This window comes from Amblyraja radiata, chromosome 7, assembly GCF_010909765.2.
Source record: "Amblyraja radiata isolate CabotCenter1 chromosome 7, sAmbRad1.1.pri, whole genome shotgun sequence".
In the NCBI taxonomy this organism is placed as follows: domain Eukaryota; kingdom Metazoa; phylum Chordata; class Chondrichthyes; order Rajiformes; family Rajidae; genus Amblyraja; species Amblyraja radiata.
This window is the reverse complement of record NC_045962.1, coordinates 44,162,219-44,185,817: the sequence shown is the minus strand read 5'-3', so window position 1 is coordinate 44,185,817 and position 23,599 is coordinate 44,162,219. Positions and strand designations below refer to the sequence as shown.

The window sequence follows — 23,599 nt, the reverse complement described above, 5'->3', positions numbered from 1 at the left end:
TTCCTCCATCAAGGGAATCAATATCACTCCAAGTGACCTCATAAGTGGCACGGGTGTTTTCTTTAAAGGTCGGTGCAAACACTGCTGAGTAGCAAGCGTTTTTTCTTTAAAGATAGGTGCAAACACTAGAGTATGATGACACTATTGAAAGTATAGACACTGAGAACCCATGATGAGGATTTGCACAATTTGGTGTTTTGTATATATTTTCAATTCTGAATTCAATTTATTTTTTTAATTAAAAATATCTTAAATTTAACAAAGGTTGTTCAACCTACAACATTACCCGTTTCTCTTTCTACAGATGCTCTCTAACCTGCTGACTGTTTCCTACATTTTCTGTTGCTATTTATTATTGTTACCTGGCAATGTGCCTCAGAACAAATCTAATAAATGTGTCACAGTGGAACAATTTCCAGCAGTATTGGCAGAGAACTGTGTGGATTCTCTGTTGGAGAAAATTGTTAATTGCTTCGGCAGAGGTCTCTAAGCAAAGCAGGTCATCATGGTCCAAGGATTAATTGTTGCCCTGCGCTCAGTTGATCTGCACCAGGGTAACAGTAGGGTAAGAGGAACACAAAATATATTTCATCAAGGCAGGGTTCCTGATCATCTCTTGTGGAATTCTACAGCAGCATTAATTACAATCCTGGGAATATGAGCGGTGAGAAACATATGCTACTTTAAAAAAATCTTTTATCATCTTTTCCAGAGATCTACCTTCATTTGATGTTGAACAGCCAATTGCCTTGGAATAGCAACAATCCTCTCCTGTTCTTGTTGATTTTTTTTACATGGATGCATGCCATTTACTTATTGTGGCAACATTATCAGTGTTTCATTCCCAAAGTTCAGGTGTTGCAAGATGATAAAAGATTGAAAAGTAGTATTTTTTTTAACTTGAGAGAAACTCCACAAGTTTGCAGGTTAGTGAACTTAAAAACAAAGTAATTAATTCTGCTCAGCAATTTAAATAAAGCATTTTACTGCATCGATTTTTATGGTCTGAGAAATTAGAAGCAATTCATACTTAACTCATGGGAAGTATTGGATTTAGCATGAAGACAACGATATGTTATCATATACTTATTAAAAGTCTGATCTTGTACGTGTGCATATGTGTGTGTATCTGTGGTTGTCTTTACATCTTCGCAAAAACACTACGCGGCAACGATTACGTTTTTACATATTGCGATTGACATTTTTCCCGTCAAGGCCGGGAACACCTTATCTGAACATTTTATGCTTTATTTCTAGACTTATTCTTGACTCATTACTGAATAAAAGTTTAAAAAAATCAAAAGACTGAATTTCAAACCGACCAACTTCAACTGATCGCAATGGTTCGACTAGCAGGGGGAGGGCGACTGCTAGTCGAGCCATTAAAAGATCACTGCTGAGGAAGGCAAGGGGAGTGGTGGAATCTTACGTTTGGGAACAGCTTGAGTTGGAGGACCACACCTTCCGTGGTGGCTATGGGTAGGGAACGGGTGCGTTGGGGGAGCAGACCCAACGGGTCTACACTTGGTCTAGTATTCTATATTACTCTCTATTGACTTGAATGAACAGTAAAAATGTGAAGTATAAAACCAGGGTTGGGTACGACCGCATCAGTCTACCAAAGAGCAGATTGTACCCAATTAGGAATGGATGACTTGCCTTCGATCTTCAGATTTTGGGATAGGGTTTGTACACCGCTGGCTGTTGTACTTGGCCACAAATTCACATTGCTTGAAAGGAGCGGTTCTGTCCTCCAAAACGTGGCGGATGCAGAATGCGTAGCCGTTGAGCCGGCGCTGCTTGCAGAGCTTGGGACTGTAGGAGCACAAGGGCTTGTTATCGACCTCTGAGAAGTGTATGTGTTTGCCTTCATACATCACGTGATTCTTCTCCTTGTGAACATTAGCTACAGAGAAAAAGGCAAAGTGTCAGATACAAATTGGAGGGGGAATTAACACCTTTGACCAGCATGGGCTGGAATGGAATTGATATATTCCAGTCCCTGCCTTGATTTATTCTTTTGACACAGATTGTCAGATATCTAATTGATCTCTACGAGTCTCCCTTTGTGGCCGGCCTTTCATGCCTTTGGTTGCAGACCATTAAACAGGCTAAATAACCAATGGGGCTTGGGGGAGGAGACGTGAAAAGCCTAGTAGTCCTCACCATGAGACAATAGGGATAGGGAGCCTGGTCATCTGCTCCTCATTGGTTCATAACTATAATAACTCAGTTGGCAGTATACTTGCATCCGAGTCGGAAGATTGCAGGTTAAAGTTCCATTTCAGAACACAAAAATCAAGGCTGGAACTCTAGTGCAGTACTGAGGGAATAGAGCGTGTGGGATCATCAGTTGAGATGTTAAACCTGCTTGCTAAGCTGGATATAACAGTTCCCATGTCTTAATTTTGAAGAGCAGCAGAACATTCCCGATTGCCCTAGCTAATATCAGTACTCAAAGCAGTTAATCTGGTCAATAATCACTACCTATGGGATCTTACTCTTCACTAATTGACTGCTAAATTCATGCATCAGAACTGTAATTGTACATTATTAGCACTTAGGTTGGGATTAACTGAGGTCATGATATAAGAAAAACGCAAATCTTCTCCCGAACCCAGGCATATTGCCCTGGATAGACATTATTGCAGAGTATTATTGGCTACCCAGCTGAGTTCAGGATATAAAGCAGGGACCTAGGATTCAGGTTGAGCTAACATTAGGTTTACGGACTGTTTTTGTACGGTTGATTCATATCTTGATGAAAGGAAGGAGTATTAAGGTGGGTTCTATCTGATTATTAACATTTTTCAAGTTTCAATACAAGGCACATAAGAACGAACAAATTATGCACATTGGCAAATGAATGCCTGCATCAAATATAGCCATGACCAGCATTTCACATTTGAACATAGATTAACATTTGGTCCACTTTACCCAATATTGAAACTTAGCTCTGAAGACCTGCTGGTATGCCGTTTTCACTACCAGCTACATACATTGATAAGTCCTGATTCGTGATTTCAGAGTACGACTATAGGGTGCTCGTGATAGATACTACACATTTATTAATCTACATAGCATTTCAAAAATAATTCATGGTTCACAGCCCAAGGCGAGGTTTGTAATCGCACAATACAACCACACATATACAGTGCCTTCCATAATGTTTGGGACAAAGACCCATCATTTATTTATTTGCCTCTGTACTCCACAACTTGAGATTTGTAATTGAAAAAAATCAAATGTGGTTAAAATGCATATTGTCAGATTTTAATAAAGGCCATTTTTATACATTTTGGTTTCACCGTGTAGAAATTACAGCCTGTGTTTATAGATAGTCCCCCCCAATTTCAGGGCACCATAATGTTTGGGACACATGGCTTCACAGGCATTTGTAATTGCTCAGGTGTGTTTAATTGCCTCCTTAATGCAGGAATAAGAGAGCTCTCAGCGCCTAGTCTTTCCTCCAGTCTTTCCATCACCTTTGGAAACTTTTATTGCTGTTTATCAACATGAGGACCAAAGTTGTGCCAATGAAAGTCAAAGAAGCCATTATGAGACTGAGAAACAAGAATAAAACTGTTAGAGACATCAGCCAAACCTTAGGCTTACCAAAATCAACTGTTTGGAACATCATTAAGAAGAAAGAGAGCACTGGTGAGCTTACGAATCGCAAAGGGACTGGCAGGCCAAGGAAGACCTCCACAGTTGATGACAGAAGAATTCTCTCTATAATAAAGAAAAAACTCCAAACTCTTGTCTGACAGATCAGAAACACTCTTCGGGAGTCAGGTGTTGATTTGTCAATGACCACTATCTGCAGAAGACATCAAGAACAGATATACAGAGGCTACACCTCAATATGTAAACCACAGGTTAGCCGCAAAAACAGGATGGCCGGGTTACAGTTTGCCAAGAAGTACTTAAAAGAGCAACCACAGTTCTGGAGAAAGGTCTTGTGGACAGATGAGACAAAGCTTAACTTATATCAGAGTGTTGGCAAGAGCAAAGTATGGAGGAGAGTAGGAACTGCCCAAGGTTTTGAAACACGGTGGTGGGGGTGTTATGGCCTGGGCATGTATGTCTGCTGAAGGTACTGGCTCACTTATCTTCATTGGTGTTGCAACTGCTGATGGTAGTAGCATAATGAATTCTGAAGTGTATAGACACATCCTATCTGCTCAAGTTCAAACAAATGCTCAATACTCATTGGCCGGCGGTTCATTCTACAGCAAGACAATGATCCCAAACATACTGCTAAAGCAAGAAAGGAGTTTTTCAAAGCTAAAAAATGGTCAATTCTTGAGTGGCCAAGTCAATCACCCGATCTGAACCCAATTGAGCATGCCTTTTATATGCTGTAGAGAAAACTGAAGGGGACTAGTCCCCAAAACAAGCATAAGCCAAAGATGGCTGTAATACAGGCCTGGCAGAGCATCACCAGAGTAGACACCCAGCAACTGGTGATGTCCATGAATCGCAGACTTCAAGCAGTCATTGCATGCAAATGATATGCAACAAAATACTAAACATGACAACTTTCATTCACATGACATTGTTATGTCCCAAAGATTATGGTGCCCTGAAATGAGGGGACTGTATAAACACTGTTGTCATTTCTACATGGTGAAACCAAAATGTATAAAAATTGCATTTATTAAAATCTGACAACGTGCACTTAAACCACATGTGATTTTTTTTCTATTACAAATCTCAAATTGTGGAGTACAGAGGCAAATAAATAAATGATGGGTCTTTGTACCAAACATTATGGAGGGCACTGTAGCATATACAGAAGGATAATGGATTACGCTAATTGCAAAGTAGCAGCACCGTGCCGAATTTTTCACAAAAGCTAACAGTTTTGAAACAGCGCAGTTTTCTTCAGTTGCAATGAATGTGAATCACATCAATTTAGTCCAAATCATCAACTAACCATTTCAACATATGTATCAATTTTAATAGAAAACATTTTGCCCACAGTCAATGTGCTTTAAGAATATATATTTAACAGCCATTAAATAAATCATCGCACAAAATAAGACATAGATTTAAGATGAAAGAGGAAAGAATTGAAAGAGACCCGAGGGGCAACTTTTTCCATACATTGGGTAGAACTATATGGAACAAGTTACCGTGGGCCGTGGTAGAGGTGGGTGCAATTACGACCTTTATTTGACACTTGGACAGATATATGGATATGAAGGGTTGGAGGAATGTGAACCAGGCACAGGGAAGTAGGACTAGCTCAGTTAGGTAACCTGGTTGACACGGATGAATTAGGCACATCAATCACGTTTCTTCACTGTGGTGATCAAAACAGCACAGAACATTCCAGATGCGGTCTCAAGGTTTTATAAAACTTACCATAACTTCCTTGCTTTCATATTTTAATAAAGCCAAGCATCCCTTCTTTACCAACCTTTCTATCTCTGCTGCCACCTTAAAGGATTCTGGACTGGTACAGCAAGGTCCCTCTGTTCCTCCCCGGGTTTTGGATGACCTGTCTTACAAAAGAAAACGTTATGCAAATTTTCATTTAAAAAGTAATTTGGACAAATACATGGATCGGAAAGGCTTGGTGGGATACCAGCCAGGTGAAGGCAAGTGGGACCAGCCCAGTTAGGCAATTTGGTTGGCATGGGCAAGTTGGGCCGAAGGGCATATGAAGCAATGAGCTCAAGACACTCTGCTTTTCACCATTTCACCAATGAACCAGGAAAAAAGGTTAAGGAACCCAAGACCATAAAATAAGTAAAAACATAGCATTCAGGCCCTCAAGCCTGCACCACCATTTAATAATATCATGGTTAATTTTTAATGTCTGCACCAGTTTCCTGCAATAATCCCATATTGCTTGATTCTCTGAATACCCAAAGTTCTTCATCTTGAACATCAGCCTTCACAGCCCTCTTGGATAGAGAATTCCAAAAATTCACTACAACATTTCTTCTCAACTCAGACCTCTTATTTTGCGACTGTGACTCGTGGTTATAGATAAATAAAACATCATTACTGCATCTACTATCAGGTGCTTTAAGAGTTTTGTACATTTCAAAAGATCACGTCTCACTCTGCTGAACTCCAATGAGAATAAGCGAGTTCGGTATTCCAACTGCGCAAGCCCAGGTCAACGGTCACGGTGCATAACATTGCTGGAAAGCAGTGGAGTAGTGGACCACTTCATCCGTTTTTTTCCAGCTTTGATTCTTCTTGGTAAGAAAATACTGCTTTCAAACCATGAAATAGTTGTATTTATTGTTCCTTTGTTAAAAGCTAAGATTATTTTGTTGTTTTTATTGCTTTATGCTTTGGTGAGTGAGCGAGATCATGCTCGTCCGTGGTTGGTGTCGGGTCCGGGTCTGTTGAGTTGCTGCTGGGCCGTCCCCGTCGCCGTCCGGATGTCCAGTCCTTGTCCGGGGGGGCGGCTGGAGGTGTCGAGCTTGCAGCCGGCGCAGGGAAGAAAGAGGCTGTTACTGCAGCGCTTTGTGTGTACGGCTGGTGCTCGGCTTTCGCCGGCACCGGGCTGGAGTTGGCACTTTTTCTCCGCACTAGCTGTGGGCTTGGGGCCGCTGGTGTCGTCGGTCACAGCCAGCGCGGAGAAGAAGCGGAAACCCCAGCTCAACTCCCGCCGGACCAACTGACAGCCCCGGACCGAAGACACCCTCTGACCATCAACATCTTCAACCCATCATCATTGGAAAATGCTGTTTATAAAAAAATGTCCACCAACATAAATTACCTCCCATTTTTCCCCGGTAGACAAAAATGTTGGAGAAACTCAGCGGGTGAGGCAGCATCTACGGAGGGAAGGAATAGGCGATGTTTCGGGTCAAGACCCTTCTTCAGACTGATGGGGCCAGAAATAGAAAGGAAGGAGCGGAGACAGTTGGTTGTGGGTGAGCTGGGAAGGGGAGGGGAAAGAGGGAGAGAGCAAGAACTACCTGAAATTGGAGGTCAATGTTCATACCGCTGGGGTGTAAACTACCCAAGTGAAATATGAGGTGCTGCTCCTCCAATTTGCGGTGGGACTCACTCTGGCCATGGAGGAAGCCCAGGACAGAAAGGGCGGATTCGGAATGGGAGGGAGAGTTGATGTGCTGAGCCACCGGGAGATCAGGTTGGTTAATGCAAACTGAGCGGAGGTGTTGGGCGAAGCGATCGGCAAGCCTGCGCTTGGTCTCACCGATGTAGAGCAGTTGACACCTGGAACAGCGGATGCAATAGATGAGGTTGGAGGAGGTGCAGGCGAACCTCTGTCTCACCTGGAAAGACTTTTCCCATTTTTCCCCTCTATTCTCACACATTTACTTTGCCCGTCATCATTCTCCTCTCAGCAAGCATTGTATCCTCAACAAATCTAGCAATATTGGTTTTGGTCTTCTCTTCCAAACATGTAAATCATAAAAAACTGGGACGCCAGACCAGTCCCTGCCATATCCCTCCAGTCATAAACTCTAACTCAAAAATCATCCGTTTATTACTACAGGTGCACAACCTTTTATCCGAACATCCAAATAACGAAAACCTCCGAATAGCGGCCATTTTTTCGGTCCTTGAAGAAAGGTCCTTGAAAACGTTCACCGAGGGCGGCCTGCAGAGGTGACAGCGGAACCTCCGGTCGGTCCTCGAAGAAAGGGGAACTAAATCCCCATTCATAAAAGAGAAGGTGAGGGTATATTGCGCGGGAGGGTTAATAATTGACAATCTGCTGCTGCCTGCCCGTTGAGTTAAAAAGTTCCCACGGTCACGATACACAGTGTATCGTGAGGCAGTTTCACCCCACCTACACCCCTCTGCTTCCCGGCCATGTGTGTGACCCCTTCCCTCCCCTCTCCAGCCCATTGCACCGGCGCGGGGGCTTTGCACTGTCTTCACGTCGGCGATGCTAGCAGGACCGTGCCAGTCACCGGAGACGTCAGGACCAATTGGACATCGACCACCAGGCCCACCGCAAGCACGGAGATCCCAGAGACCCACAGCCAGCAGCAGCTCAGCCCCGTTCCAACTCCAGAGGAAAACTGCAAACTGGCCGGAGACGTCAGGACCACCAGAAGCCGTTCCCCGAGCTGCGCCCCCTCATCGGGACACCGACCCCCAGGCCCACTGCAAGCACGGAGATCCCAGAGACCCACAGCCAACAGCAGCCCAGCCCAGCCCCGCTCCAACTACAGAGGAACCTGGGTTGCGGATGACGGGGCGCAGCTCGGGGCGTCGTAGAGGCTTTTTCTTTCACAGGGAGCTTTCTGCTGTCCGGCAGAGAAGAAAGGCTCTACAACAAACCTGTCCCCTGCTCGACTCCACGGAGGAGCGTCCATCTGGGGGGGGGGGGGGGGGGGGGGCAGCAACAAGGCGGTAGGACCGCTTACCCGGCGCTCCGCTATCCCGACACCGTGCCCGAGCCCAGCCCGCTAGCGCCTGAGCAGCGGGCTGGATCTAAAGTTGGAGGGGGAGGGGGGTATTGTGCTGTTTGATCGCCCCCTGCTATCCCAGGGACAGGGAGACACAGCGGCTTTTTAGACTGGTGGGCAATCACTTCCAAAGTTCTGCCCACACAGTCAGTACACCTCTCCTACACTGCATTTCATACAAACATTTATTCTGCAAGAAAAAACTACATTGAAGACTCAAACTCTTCGAGTAACTGCCGGGATCAAGGCGCAAACTCGCGACCTTGCGGATATGAGCCGAGCACTCTACCACTGAGCCAGCCATTAAAATCTACGCTAAAAAAATTCCATTCCGAAGACCGACAAATTCTGAATTACGAAAAGTGTCTGGTCCCAAGGCTTTCGGATAAAAGGTTGTGCACCTGTACTATGATTTCTGCCAGCTAAATCAAGTCTCAATCTATGCTATTCCTAATACCATAGGTTATTTTGTTTAATGACCTCAACAACAGCGATTCACTTAACTGTCATCCATTCTAATATAACATATAATACTCATGATATCGTCTCCTCTACGTTGGAGAAACAAAGCACAGTTTGGACGAATACTTTGCAGAACTCTTCGGTTCCATCTGCAAGGGTTGCCCTGCGCTTTCAGCTGTTGGTTCATGTTACCCATCCACACATCAACTCTGACCTCGTGCGCTTTGGCTACCTACACCTTTTTCCATATCACAGCCCTCAAAACTCAATACTGAAATCAGTAAATGTAGATAATAATAATAATAATAATGGATGGGATTTATATAGCGCCTTTCTAATACTCAAGGCGCTTTACATCGCATTATTCATTCACTCCTCAGTCACACTCGGTGGTGGTAAGCTACTTCTGTAGCCACAGCTGCCCTGCGGCAGACTGACGGAAGCGTGGCTGCCAATCTGCGCCTACGGCTCCTCCGACCACCACCAATCACTCACACACATTCACATAGATAGCCAGTCTTTCCTGTCTACGCCACAAAAGCACACAAAAGACAAAGGAAGTTTGGTATGCCTCCAATGACTCTCAATAACTTCTACAGATGCAACACAGAAAGTAGCCGACTGGTATGCATCACAACTTGGTCTGGCAACAACTCTGCTCAAGACTGCAAGAAAGTGCAGTGATGTAATAATAATGATTATGGATGGGATTTATATAGCGCCTTTCTAATACTCAAGGCGCTTTACATCGCATTATTCATTCACTCCTCAGTCACACTCGGTGGTGGTAAGCTACTTCTGTAGCCACAGCTGCCCTGGGGCAGACTGACGGAAGCGTGGCTGCCAATCTGCGCCTACGGCCCCTCCGACCACCACCAATCACTCACACACATTCACACACAGGCAAAGGTGGGTGAAGTGTCTTGCCCAAGGACACAACGACAGTATGCACTCCAAGCGTGATTCGAACCGGCTACCTTCCGGTTGCCAGCCGAACACTTAGCCCATTGTGCCATCTGTCGTCCCAGATGTTGTGGATGTAACCCAGTCGATCACACAAAACAGCCTTTCCACCCCCCCCCCCCCCCCCCACCAAAACCATCTATTCCATCTACACTTAATGCTGCCTCAGGAAAGCAGCCAACAAAATCAAGGATAATTTTCACCTGTCATTTTCTCTTGCCCATCGAGCATGTGATAGAAAAAATTGAAAGCTCATACCGCCAGATTAAGGAACAACGTCTTCCCCACGTCATTAGATGACTGAATGGTCATCCCATATGCTAGGGTCTAGCCCCAATCTTCCAGCCTACCTCAATGCAGCCCTTGCTCTTTCTCTGTTACTGCCAAGCTATAATGCTGTAACTATATTCTACGCTCTGGTTTTTTTTCTCTTTGCACTAACTGCTGAAATTGTATATGGCTTTATTGTACTCATGAAAAGTATGACTTGACTGGATGGCATGTAAATAAAACTATTCACCGTATATCTGTACACGTGACAATAATAAACTAAAGCCAATATCTGCATATCAGAATGGGCTTTGTTCTGGTGCAAGCTATTCACATGATTAAAAAGCAAATAATTTATCGCAATCAACTCCTGTTTATGGGTGATTGCTCATTGTAAATTGGCTGTTTCATTTCCAACAATAAAACAAGCGAATATACCTCAGCAGTGAAATCCTAAGATGTGAGTGTCACTTTGTAAATACAATTTATTTCAATTTTTCTTTGTTTTTTTTCCAGAAAATACATTTATGCTACTTTTACAAGGACAATAATTTCTAATTTCTTGAATTGCACCCACCAGCGATGAGGGTTTTTGGTATTAGTCATTGGTATTTTGCACAATGCTGTGCTGGGCTTTACTGGCTGCTTTGTGGTTTAAGTGCGATATGTTCACACTTGTTACACCGAACATTATGAAATATGTACACAGAGATATTCAAAGAGACAAAATGTAAATTGTCTAACATTATTCGGTACTTGAAGTAATGTATTCACAAATTACTTTTGTGAACACTTCTCAGAAAGCAGCAGAACACTACTGGACCAAAAGGATTTGGGCCTTTAAAAGTTGTTTTCATAAGCAAACCCAGGAAATATTTTGCACATAAGCTATTAATCCAAAATCACAAAAATATCAAAATGCTGGAGTAACTCAGCAGGTCAGGCAACATCTCTGGAGAAAAAGAATAGGTGGCGTTTCACCGATTCCTTTTCTCCAGAGATGTTGCCTGACCCGCTGAGTTATTCCACCCTTTTTGTCCATCTTCGGTGTAAACCAGCATCTGCAGTTCCCTCCTATCAATACATCCTGTTCTTTTATGACACAACAGTTACATAATAAAGTGGTTCTTAAACATCGGCATTATTACATTTTATGAATGGGCCTTTAAAAAATTTAAAAGATATCAAACAAAGTTATCAAAGCATTTCATTTTTTTACTGAGATGTAATATATTTGGTAGTAACAAGGTAATGATTTAATTTCAGATCTGGATAGTTTGATTGAATTATTCAAACAATATTATTTGTGTGTCAGTTTAACTGCACTGTAGATTTCCACTGTCGACTCCTTCATATTCATTATTTTTACACTGGAGGTTAAAATACAAAGCTTGTTGTCGGGTTGCATCACACCTTGGTTTGGGAACAATGGTTTGGGACCACAAGAAATTGCAGAGTTGTAGATGTAGCTCAGTCGATCACATAGACTAGACTTCCCATCATTGATACCATTTACATGCTACTTCGGAAAAGCAGCCAACATAATCAACGACTTGTCCCACCCCAGTCTTCTTTCTTCTCCCTGTGCCAGTCCAGCAGTTGTACAGAAGCTAGAAGGCACATTCCACCAGACTCAAGAACAGCTTCTTCCCTTCCGTTACCAGGCTTTTGAATGGTCCATTCATAAGCTAGGGTACTGTTCGATTCATCTCTGCCCTATTGTTGACTTTGCACTTTATCTATGGTACTGGTGAGCTACAATGCTCTGAATCCTCCAAGTCAAGTCATTTTTATTCGTCACATACACATACGAGATGTGCAATGAAATTAAAAGTGGCAATGCTCGCGGTTTGTGCAAAAGAAACAAACAAACTACAAACAGAATGGAACAGAAACACATATTCACATATTACATATTTGTGGGAGGGAAGAAAAGGAAAAACACAGTAATTTAAAAAAGACACCACACACCAGTAAAATGGTACAGTAATGTTAGTCCCTGGCGAGATAGGAGTTTACAGTCCTAATGGCCTCTGGGAAGAAACTCCTTCTCATCCTCTCCGTTTTCACAGCATGGCAACGAAGGCGTTTGCCTGACCGTAGCAGCTGGAACCGTCCATTGCTGGGGTGAAAGGGGTCTCCCATGATCTTGTTGGTTCTGGAGTTGCACCTTCTGATGTATAGTTCCTGCAGGGGGGCGAGTGTAGTTCCCATAGTGCGTTCAGCGAGCAGGAACGGGAAAGCATCTTGATATTTCCAGGGTTGCACCAGTTGTTAGAGGAGATTAACACAATAGAAAGGAAGGACATTAGCTTGGAGGATGTGGAACCGATATGGGTAGAGCTGCGAAACACTAAGGGGCAGAAAACGCTAGTGGGAGTTGTGTACAGGCCACCTAACAGTAGTAGTGGAGTTGGGGATGGCATCAAACAGGAAAATAGAAATGCGTGCAACAAAGGTAAAACAGGTATAATGGGTGACTTCAATCTACATATAGATTGGGTGAATCAAATTGGCAGGGGGGCTGAGGAAGAGGATTTCTTGGAATGTATGCGGGATAGTTTTCTAAACCAACATGTAGAGGAGCCAACGAGAGAGCAGGCTATTCTAGACTGGGTATTGAGTAATGAGGAAGGGTTAGTTAGCAGTCTGGTTGTGCGTGGCCCCTTGGGCAAGAGTGACCATAATATGGTTGAGTTCTTCATTAGGATGGAGAGTGACATAGTTAATTCAGAACTTAAAGAAAGGTAACTTTGATGGTATGAGACGTGAATTGGCCAAGATAGAATGGCAATTGATTCTTAAAGGGTTGACGGTGGATATGCAATGGAAGGCATTTAAAGACTGCATGGATGAATTACAACAATTGTTCATCCCAGTTTGGCAAAAGAATAAATCAGGGAAGGTAATGCATCCGTGGATAACAAGGGAAATCAGGGATAGTATCAAAACAAAAGATGAAGCATACAAATTAGCCAGAAAAAGCAGCCTACCAGAGGACTGGGAGAAATTCAGAGTCCAGCAGAGGACAAAGGGCTTAATTAGGAAAGGGAAAATAGATTATGAAAGAAAACTGGCAAGGGTCATAAAAAACTGACTGCAAATGTTTTTATAGATATGTGAAATTAGGACACATGGTATTGTGGGTAGAGTGCTGACATGGATAGAAAATTGGTTGGCAGACAGGAAACAAAGAGTAGGGATTAACGGGTCCCTTTCAGAATGGCAGGCAGTGACTAGTGGGGTACCGCAAGGCTCGGTGCTGGGACCGCAGCTATTTACAATATACATCAATGATTTGGATGAAGGGATTCAAAGTAACATTAGCAAATTTGCAGATGACACAAAGCTGTGTGGCAGTGTGAACTGTGAGGAGGATGCTATGAGAATGCAGGGTGACTTGGACAGGTTGGGGGAGTGGGCAGATGAAGTTTAATGCGGATAAATGTGAGGTTATCTACTTTGGTAACAAAAACAGGAAGGCAGATTACTATCTAAATGGCGTCAAGGTGGGAAAAGGGGAAGTACTACGCGATCTGGGCGTCCTTGTTCATCAGTCTATGAAAGTAAGCATGCAGGTACAGCAGGCAGTGAAGAAAACGAATGGCATGTTGGCCTTTATAAGTCCAGAACCAAGGGCCACAGTATTAGAATAAAGTGGAGGTCATTTAAGACTGAGGTGAGAAAAAACTTTTTCACCCAGAGAGTTGTGAATTTATGGAATTCCCTGCCACAGAGGTCAGTGGAGGCCAAATCACTGGATGGATTTAAGAGAGAGTTAGATAGAGCTCTAGGGGCTAGTGGAGTCAAGGGATATGGGGAGAAGGCAGGCACGGGTTATTGAAAGAGGATCACAATGAATGGCGGTGCTGGCTCGAAGGGCCGAATGGCCTCCTCCTGCACCAATTTTCTATGTTTCTATGTTTATAACAAGAGGAATCGAATATAGGAGCAAAGAGGTTCTTCTGCATTTGTACAGGGCCCTAGTGAGCCCACATCTGGAGTATTGTGTGCAGTTTTGGTCAAAGATCCTATAGCGAGCAAGATAGCCCTGCTAAATCCAATGGGCTGACGTGTAGTATGCAACGGAGCGGAATGTGGGCCATTTCTTCGGCCATTTCAGTAACCCGATCCGATTTTGTATATCCCTCTTGCAGTGTAATCAACTTTGCGGGTGGAACAGTTTGTGTTAATAAATTATAATTCTGTTAATCTTCTTTTTTTTAAATGTTTATTTATTTATTTATTTAAAAAAAATTATTTTTTATTTTTAAATGGCTCATGTGCTGTGTTTTATTCAGTGACCATACAACTGATTAGATTGTGTAGGAAAGAACACACATACATGAATGTGATATAGATGTATATAATCATATAAAACATACATATATATTTCTCCAGATTTTTATATATATAATGATAAACTTTATTTCGGACTCAAGGCCCAGACAAGGGACAACATTACATAAAAATACATTGCAAACCTCCCCGCAACTTTACCCTGGCGTCCCAGCCATGCTGATCCGGGCCAGACTTCCCACACGCTGTGGAAGGAAGCATCTTTTTGCTTTTTTATTGTGAGGCAGAGAGGCAGAAAGAAAATGAGAAGATTTTTACCAAAGATCTTTGATTTTTACGTGGATGATTCCGTAACCGGTTTCTGTCTCCGCACTTGTATCTTTGCTCCGCTATGGAATCTTTGGTACGGAGACGGAAGCCGGTTATGGAAATGGGGCCGAAAATTACTCATGAATCTGCCCATGACCGTACTACGTCTTTTTCGTCACGTGGGCTATCTTGCTCGCTAAAGGATCTTTGGTTTTGGTCTCCAAATTTGAGGAAGGACATACTTGCTATTGAGGGAGTGCAGCGTAGGTTCACAAGGATAATTCCCGGGATGGCGGGACTGTCATATGCTGATAGAATGAAGCGACTGGGCTTGTATACTCTGGAATTTAGAAGGATGAGAGGGTATCTTATTGAAACATATAAGATTATTAAGGGTTTGAACATGCTAAAGCAGGCACGGGTTATTGATTGGGGACGATCAGCCATGATCACAATGAATGGCGGTGCTGGCTCGAAGGGCCGAATGGCCTCCTACTGCACCTATTTTCTATGTTTCTATGCATAGGAGCCACGACGCAGGTCTGTGAGTGGATGGCGGGCCACATCTACCACGTGTTCACATAGATCCCGCCCCGGATGGTAGGCATCAAATCACGTGTTCACATAGATCCCGCCCCTTCGAGGACGCCACCCGGAGCACTGGCCCCTAGTTACAGGCGCTCACAAACATGGCCAACCTACGGACCATTGCCTTGGCTCAGTCCTAAAGGCGGTGGCTCCAATACTCATACTCACTCGTCCCCGGCCTATTGACAACCCCGATCCCAACAGTGAAGCCCAGACACAGAAGGTGTGCGGTCGTGCCAGCGGCTTTGCTCAGGATGCGGTACAGCCAGATCTCGGCCCCGCTCAGGCGCTTGGCGGCTCCGCAATTGCAACCACCAGTGCAGGCCTCCTTGCGTCACCATGCCTCGGGCCTGGGAGGTACTGGAGATGAAGGAAGTATGCGGGCCAGATGACGATGGGAAAATAAAATACACCTGCGGGCCGGATGATTTCGGGTTAAGGGCCGCATTCGTCCCAGGGGCCATAGGTTGCCGACCTCTGCGCTAGAGGCAGGAAACATTTTCCCTGTTTGTATGCAATCCATTACAAAGTCAAGAGTGAACCATCAGTCTTGTATTAAGATATAAAGAAGAGAGATACACAGCCATGCATTTTAAAATCAACTATGTTCTGTCCGCAGCAACAAAAAACTGCCAACAGCAGCCCAAAACCCGGACTGGATTACTAGGTGGAATGTGTGGCATGCATATGTGTGGTGGAGATTATATAGGCATGGATTAGTATAGTTAATCTAATGTTGGGGGAGTCCAGAACCAGGAGCCACAGTTTAAGAATAAAGGGTAAGCCATTTAGAATGGAGATGAGGAAACACTTTTTCACACAGAGAGTTGTGAGTCTGTGGAATTCTCTGCCTCAGAGGGCAGTGGAGGCCGGTTCTCTGGATACTTTCAAGAGAGAGCTAGATAGGGCTCTTAAAGATAGCGTAGTCACGGGATATGGGGCGAAGGCAGGGGTACTGATTGTGGATGATCAGCCATGATCACATTGAATGGCGGTGCAGGCTTGAAGGGCCGAATGACCTACTCCTGCACCTATTGTCTATTAACATGCTCAAGGTTCTCAGATGGGGTTTGAACACACAATCTGCTCAGCCCAATACCTAAAAAGACTGAATTAAGAGGAATTGACTTTGGCTATACTCCATAAAACAGAGATTAATATGTTTATGTGTGTAATAAAGAGTAGGAACAACTCTTTTTGGGGGTTTATATAAAACTGCCCAACACTTCTTCCTGCACCACAGGTTCTCCCCAGGTTACAAACGTTGTGCTTATGGACAGCATGCGCATAGGATCGAGGATTAGGGAGAAGGGTAGGCTGGATTTTGCCAGCTTCTGTGGGCTGCACACATCTTCTCATTTGTGTTCCTGAAAAGGCAGCAAAAATGAGGAGATAAACCAGCCATTTTCATTTCAGACCTTGGGAGGAATTTAAATATCACTACCGATAGTGCTCTGCCGTAGAAAATGGACGAACTCCAACAGGCCCGTAATGTTGTGCAACCACTCATAGAAGGATAAAAAAAACTACAATTTAAAATTATTCTGGTATATTCACAGTTCAGAATAACAATTTCACACTATTGCACTTGGTTGAAATCCTAAGTGAAATATATCTCACTAAAATGAGATCATTGTGTTTTTCTGAAATTGTTGGTTGGAATGTTAGGAAACAGAACATAAAAATGTATTAATAGCAACAGGAAAATAGTCCAAGTGACAGTCTTTAAGCTATTGGCCCCTTTGTAGATAATAGTATTCTGAATGGTCAGGAGGATCAATGAAACAAAAAACACAGAGATTTGGAATTCCCTCTCTCAACCTCTGCACCTTTCCCTTCTGCTTGAAAAATACTATATAAACTCCACTGACCAAGCTTATATTTGCTAATATCTTTCCTGGGGAATTGTGTCAATAATTTTAGATAATGTCCCTGTGAATTCCCTTGGAACATTTTGTTATTTAAGAGAGCTATGTAAATGCAAGTTGTAACCGTTGACTGAATATTCCACTACCATACAAAGAACGATTAGAAGCATCTAGAAATGCCGTTAGTTATGTACAATATCAATACATTATCTCATGGGTAATTTTTGAATAAAGAACAAGAAAGTTCTGCCTAGGATGATATTAAAAGGAATTTTTCAAATAAATGGGAGGATATCACAGGTGCTGAGAACCACACACAATCCTCATGAAGCTAAATAGAAGCTGCCTGAGGACATTGCCTACACAAAAGCTTGTACCAACTTTCTGTGTTATGAATACACTACCAAAAGATATAAAATGTAACCGCAAGGATCCAGAACTACAAAAAGAAAAAAATGCCTTAGGGTCTTTTATGCCCACCCAAAATGCCAACTTAGGCCTGGATAAAAAAAAGAACACACAATACACAACAAACATTTAACTCAAAACAACCACCACAGCATTCATCACTGTGGTGGAAGGCACAAAGTTCAGTCAGTCCTCCTCCACTTTTCCCCGTGGTCGGGACCATAAACCTCCGCAGTCACCGCTGCGGGCGGCCAGATGTACAGGCAAGGTAAGTCCCGAATCGGTGCTTCCCTACCGGAGATCGTGGCTTGAAGATAACGTAGGCCGCAGGCCGGCGGTCGGAGCTCTTCTCCAGGGATCCCCGGCGAGGGATCCCGGTCCGGATGGTAAGTAAGTCCCCGCCGCTAGAAGCAACGCAGACCGCGGCTTCAAGCTGTTGTAGGCCGTGGGCCAGCTGTCGGAGCTCTTCTCCTCCGGGGTCCCCAACGAGGGATCCCAGGCTCCGGACGGCGCGCCAGCTGGAAGTTCCGCAGTCCACGCCTGCGGCAAGAAGTACCGCAGTCCGCGGCTTGAGGCTGACGCGGGCCAGCGATCGGAGCACTCCCTTCTGGCGACCCCCGGCGAGGGCTCGCCCGCTCCGCGATGAAAAAGTCCACGCTGCACCCGCTGCTGAAGCTCCGGGCCAGTCTCCGGGAAAGCCGCACCAATCCTTGGTGTTAGGCCACGAGGGAGGCGACATGGAAAAAGTCGCCTCTCAGTGGAGGAGGCGACCAAAATCGGTTCCACCCTTACCCCCCCTCACTAACCCCCACACAATACACACCGAGAGACATTAAAACAAACATTTGGACATACTAATAAAAACAAAAAAAGTAGAATTGACTAACATGCTGCTGGCAGGGCAGCCGTCTCGCGGTGCCCCCACGTACCCCATCACCCTCTCATGATCTTATGCACCTCTATAAGATCACCCCTCATCCACCTACGCTCGAAGGAATAAAGTCCTGGCCTGCTCAACCTCTCCCTACAGCTCAGGCCATTGAGTCCTGACAACAGCCTCGTAAATCTTCTCTATACCCTTTCCAGATTAGCCACATCTTCCCTATAACAGGGTGACAGAACTGAACACAATAGTCTAAATGAGGCCTTACCAATGTAACATGATCTCCCAACTTCTATACTCTGATGGTGGCCAATGTGCCAAAAGCCGTCTTGACTATCCTATATACCTGTGATACCACTTTCAGGGAACTATGTACCTGCACTCCTAGTCCCTCTGCTCAACCACACTCCCCAGACCCCTGCCATTCACGATGTAAGTCCTGCCCTGATTATAGACTTCCTAAAATGGAATACCTTATACGTCTCTGTATTAAACTCCATCAATCATTCCTCAGCCCACCTGCCCAGTTAATCAATCAATTTTTGACAACCAACTATGTACAATACCACCCACTTTGGTGCCGTCACCGAACTTACTAATCATGCTTTGTACATTCTCACGCAAATCATTGATATAGATGACAAACAGCAATGAGCCTAGCACTGAACCCTGAAATACATCACTCACCACGCCTTCAGTCTGAAAAATAACCTTCCACGATCACCATCTGCTTCCTTTCATGAAGCCCATTTACTACCCCGTTCTCTCCTTGGATCCCATGTAATCTAACCTTCCAGAGCACCCTACCATGTGGAACGTTGTGAACTGTCTTGCTGAAATCCAGTTCTGTTCGCATCAACCTTTTTGGTCACATCTTCAAAACATTTAATCCCATTCATGAGGCACAATCTCCCACATACTGGCCTATAGTTCCCAGGGGTTTCCTTGCAGCCATTCTGAAATAGAGGAACAACATTTGCCATCCTCCAGTCTTCCCCACCTCACCAAATTTAATGATGCTGGGCTCTCGCTTAACTTTTTTTCCATGTTGCCAGCCGGGCAACCTTGGCCGCTTTTTAGGTTGCCAAATGACAGTTTAGGTGGTCATTTAAGATGGCTTGCATGACGCGTGCGATAATGTGCTCGGACGAAGTGCGTAGTTACCAGTCGGAATTATCCTCAATGAAGCATTCACATATTATTTCTGCTTCAAATAAAGTCACAAACTAAACATTCACCAATCAAGACATGATATATCCCACAATGACATGCAGCAAAATTATAAGACAGTATCTCAACTCTTTTTACACATTGCAATTAATGCAATTTCTATTAGTTCTTTCCACTTCCAAACCAAAATGTGGTTGGATTATTCAGCGTATGATCAACCTGTGTCAATAAATCCTGGACCATGGTAACATATATGCGTACGTATAGTTGTGAATGTTGCTCATTAAATAACAGTACTGATACTCCATATTAAGAGCATTGATTTGCTGTTAAAATGAATTCTGTAATAATGTGTCAACGGTAACAGTGACAATCGAACACTGCGGTTTTAATGTTTCACGTGTTCACAATATAATGAATCCATCTTTATGGATTATAACAAATAATAACATTGGGAATTATAACACATTTGATTGCATTCCGTTATCAAACATAGTCAATGTGCGCTCAGAAGAGATTTCCAGGACAATAGGGTCGGGGAGGGGGGATTAGAAGGCAGGCGGTGCAGAATGGATGGATTGAGGAAGGTGAATTAGTACGTGTTGGTTGGTGTAGGTAAAATTGTGAGGGGAGGGCACGGGGGATGTCAGTGGTGTTGAACGGGGAGGTTCAGTACGGGATGGATGGGGATAGACAATAGTGCTGGAGAAACTCAGCAGGTGAGACAGCATCGATGAAGCGAAGGAAATAGGCAACATTTCGGGTCGAGACCCTTCTTCAGACTGTTCCCCCCATTCTTCTTGAATAGGAGGATCAGTACAGGATGGATGGGGGGGGAGAGATCAGCGCAGGATGAATGGGGGGGGGGGGTCAGTACAGTGTGGATCGGAGGGTCTGTGCAGGATGAATGGGGGAAGGTGCAGGGTAATGGAGGGTGGGTCAGAATGGGATGAATGCGTGGATTAGTACAAGATGGATGGGGGATCAGTACAGGATGGATGGAAGAGGTGCAGGATGGATGGGAAAGGGGTAAGTACAGGGTGATTGGGGAACCAGTGTAGGATGGATGGGAGGGGGGGGGGGGGTATAGCGGCAGGAGAATTAATGCGAGGTGGATAGGGTGATCAGCGCAGGATGAATGGATTGGGGGGGGGGGGAGATGGGGAGGGGAGCACAGGGGATGTCAGTGAGGACTGAATAGAGGCAGGAATGGGGATCAGTGCGGGATGGAGAGGAGGGGTCCCAGGATAAGGGGGGGGGGGGTGGAGGGGGCGTACAAGAGAGAGAGAGAGAGAGAGAGAGAAGGAGGGCGAGGTATGGAGGAAGGAGGGTCAGCACTCCTCGGACAACATCACTCCGCTGCCTTGGCGGTTGGGATTTCCTCGCCACCGCCTCTCTTCTCCGCCAGCCAACAGCAAGGTGCGGGGCCGAGCGGTGCAGCTCAAAGATCCTCTCGCTATAGGATCTATGGTGCAGCTGCTTCAGAAGTGTCGGAGTGAAAGACGGGTCCCGCACAGCTGCCGCGACAGCAATCCCGCTAACGGCGAAAACCGCTTTCAATACAAACCCTCCCGCACGCCGAGGACTCCCCCTCCCTCCCTACACCCGGCCTCGGCGTGCGGGAGGGTTTTTTTTTTAAGTGCCGGGTAGCGGGTTTGCAAGCAGCGGCCCTTATCAGGGTGGGCGGGGGGGCGGGAGGAGGAGGAGATGGGGCCGCTGCTGCCGTTGTTCGGGACCAGTCATTCGCTGCGACCCTTCCTCACCCCGCACCTAGTATTTTTCCCACGCAATACAACCGTCACCGCCGACACAAAACGTCATGTTCCTTTTCTCCAGAGATGCTGCCTGACTCGCGGAGTTACTCCAGTTTTTTGTATCTATCTTCGGTACAAACCAGTATCTGGTTGCCAAGCGGGCAAAATGGATCGGTGTTTAGGTTGCCCGGCAGCGCTTTGAGTGGTCTGTGGCACCCGGGCAACCGTTAATTTCGAGCCCTGTGATGACTCTTAAATCTTGGCCACGGCACCTACAATTGTCATCATTACAAGGAAGGGGGGAAAAAGTATTAAAACATGCAATTGATAACTGACCATAAACTCAGAAAATGTCTTAGTTGCACAAGTGCATGGTTTGTGACTAGCTTCTTAAAAGTTGTCTTGTCATTCCCAACCTGTCCTCAAGCATGCACATGGTTAATTGCCATCAACAGGATGAGTTCCAATAGAAGCAGTTTGGGACTACAACGTCCTTGAAACATTTCCAAAGACCTAAACACGAGTAGCTGCTAATACAGAGGCAGTAATGTGGCAATAGGGCCAGGCAAGGTGTACCATTCTATCCATGACATAGCCAGCATTAAAATCAAGAGGCAGGGCCAGATCCATTCGAAACTGCTCACTGGTCGAAATACGTTTTTTCGAAACAGCTACAACATCCTGTGGTGTCACATTTTCTTTGCAGCACCTGAATTCAAGACACCCAACACCTGAAAGAAGAGTAGCAGCTCCTGGATGGATCTATCTTAAAAGGATCATTGCTAATTATTCTAAGTTCAAGAAAATCTCTCCGTATACTTTGTTACACTGTTGTGAAGTGCAGATGAATCGGGAAGGGAAACCTTAAATCTTTGGTGGTAGCGAGACTAGTTTTTGCATGCCTGGCTCACATTTGTTTTCAGTTCTTCCCTTTCCGGAGATGAGATTACTTTTCGGATCGTCTCCGGTCGCTCTACGGCCTACCATCGATGGAGCTGGAGGCTTCCCCGGACTGACCTTGAGCGCCCCCACGGGACGTGGATTTAACATCGGAGGGATGTTAAGTCCACGGATCCGCTCCACGGATTGCCAGGGATTGCTCCAACTGCGTCTTCGGACTTTATATCGGGAGCTTGCAGTCTCGGGAAGCTCCAACGTCGCGGAAGGTTTGATCGCCGCCGCAGGGGAGCTGACATCTCCCCCAATGCAGGAGATGTCCGCCCCGACGCGGAGGGCCCAAACGCCACCGGCTGTGGGAGTCAAAATCGTGCCATCAACGGAGGGCTCAAGGTCCCCGACCGCGGGAGCTAAGGGAGGAGATTGAACTTTTTTTTCGTCTTCCATCACAGTGAGGAATGTGGAGTCATGTGGTGGATGTTCATGTTAAAATGTGTTATGTGTGTTCCGTTGCTTTTTATTGTACAGGCTTGGCAAATGAAATTCCTCATATGTTGCAAAACATACTTGGCTAATAAAGTATTACTGTGATTGTGATTTATTGTGACCTCACCAAATATTGTGCAGTATTTGGGTATTTGCATAGAAACAGTAGGGAAATGTACTGTGGGTCTGGTACACACCTGCACATATATCCAATCATCAGGTAATCTACTGCAGCTAAACTCCATCATAACTTGATGCCACAAGATTTCTAACTCTGCCTCAAACTCTTCCATATTACACAGAATGACAGCAAAGCCTGTCGTAGCTTATTCAGCAGGAAGAAAGCTACTGCAGATCAGGTTGGTTATTACGAACTGAGTGAAGGTGTTGTGCAAAACGATCGCCAAGTCTGCGCTTGGTCTCACCGAGGTTGATCATACGCTAAATAATCCACCCACATTTTTGTTTGGAAGTGGAAAGAAATAATACAAATTGCATTCATTGCAACATGTACAAAGATTTGAGATACTGTATTATAATTTTGCTGCATGTCATTGTGGTATATATCATGTCTTGATTGGTGAATATGTTTAGTTTGTGACTTTATCTTTGTTTGACTTTGCTTGACTAATCTTCTGGAATTTTTTGAGGGTGTGAGAAGTAAAATGGATGAAGGGGTGCCAGTGGATGTAGTGTATCTAGACTTTCAGAAAGCTTTTGATAAGGTCCCGCACGGGAGACTGGTGACTAAAATTAGAGCACATGGTATTGGGGGTAGAATGTTGACATGGATAGAAAACTGGTTGGCAGACCGGAAGCAAAGAGTAG

General features: G+C 44.8%; 1 protein-coding gene across 3 annotated transcripts in view; it reads right to left on the bottom strand.

The window, feature by feature from the left end:
• ino80d (INO80 complex subunit D) overlaps window positions 1–23,599 on the bottom strand; it is a 106,996-nt gene that overhangs the window by 62,423 nt on the left and 20,974 nt on the right. Inside the window, exons 2-3 of one of the 3 annotated variants that reach the window (XM_033024350.1) lie at window positions 5,426–5,510; window positions 1,660–1,906 (exon numbers count right to left, since the gene is read on the bottom strand). In XM_033024350.1, coding sequence (XP_032880241.1) covers window positions 1,660–1,877 — 218 coding nt within the window. In that variant the 5' untranslated portion in view covers window positions 1,878–1,906; window positions 5,426–5,510. The remainder of the gene's footprint in view (window positions 1–1,659; window positions 1,907–5,425; window positions 5,511–23,599) is intronic. The other 2 variants (XM_033024349.1, XM_033024351.1) reach the window with 2 other exon arrangements.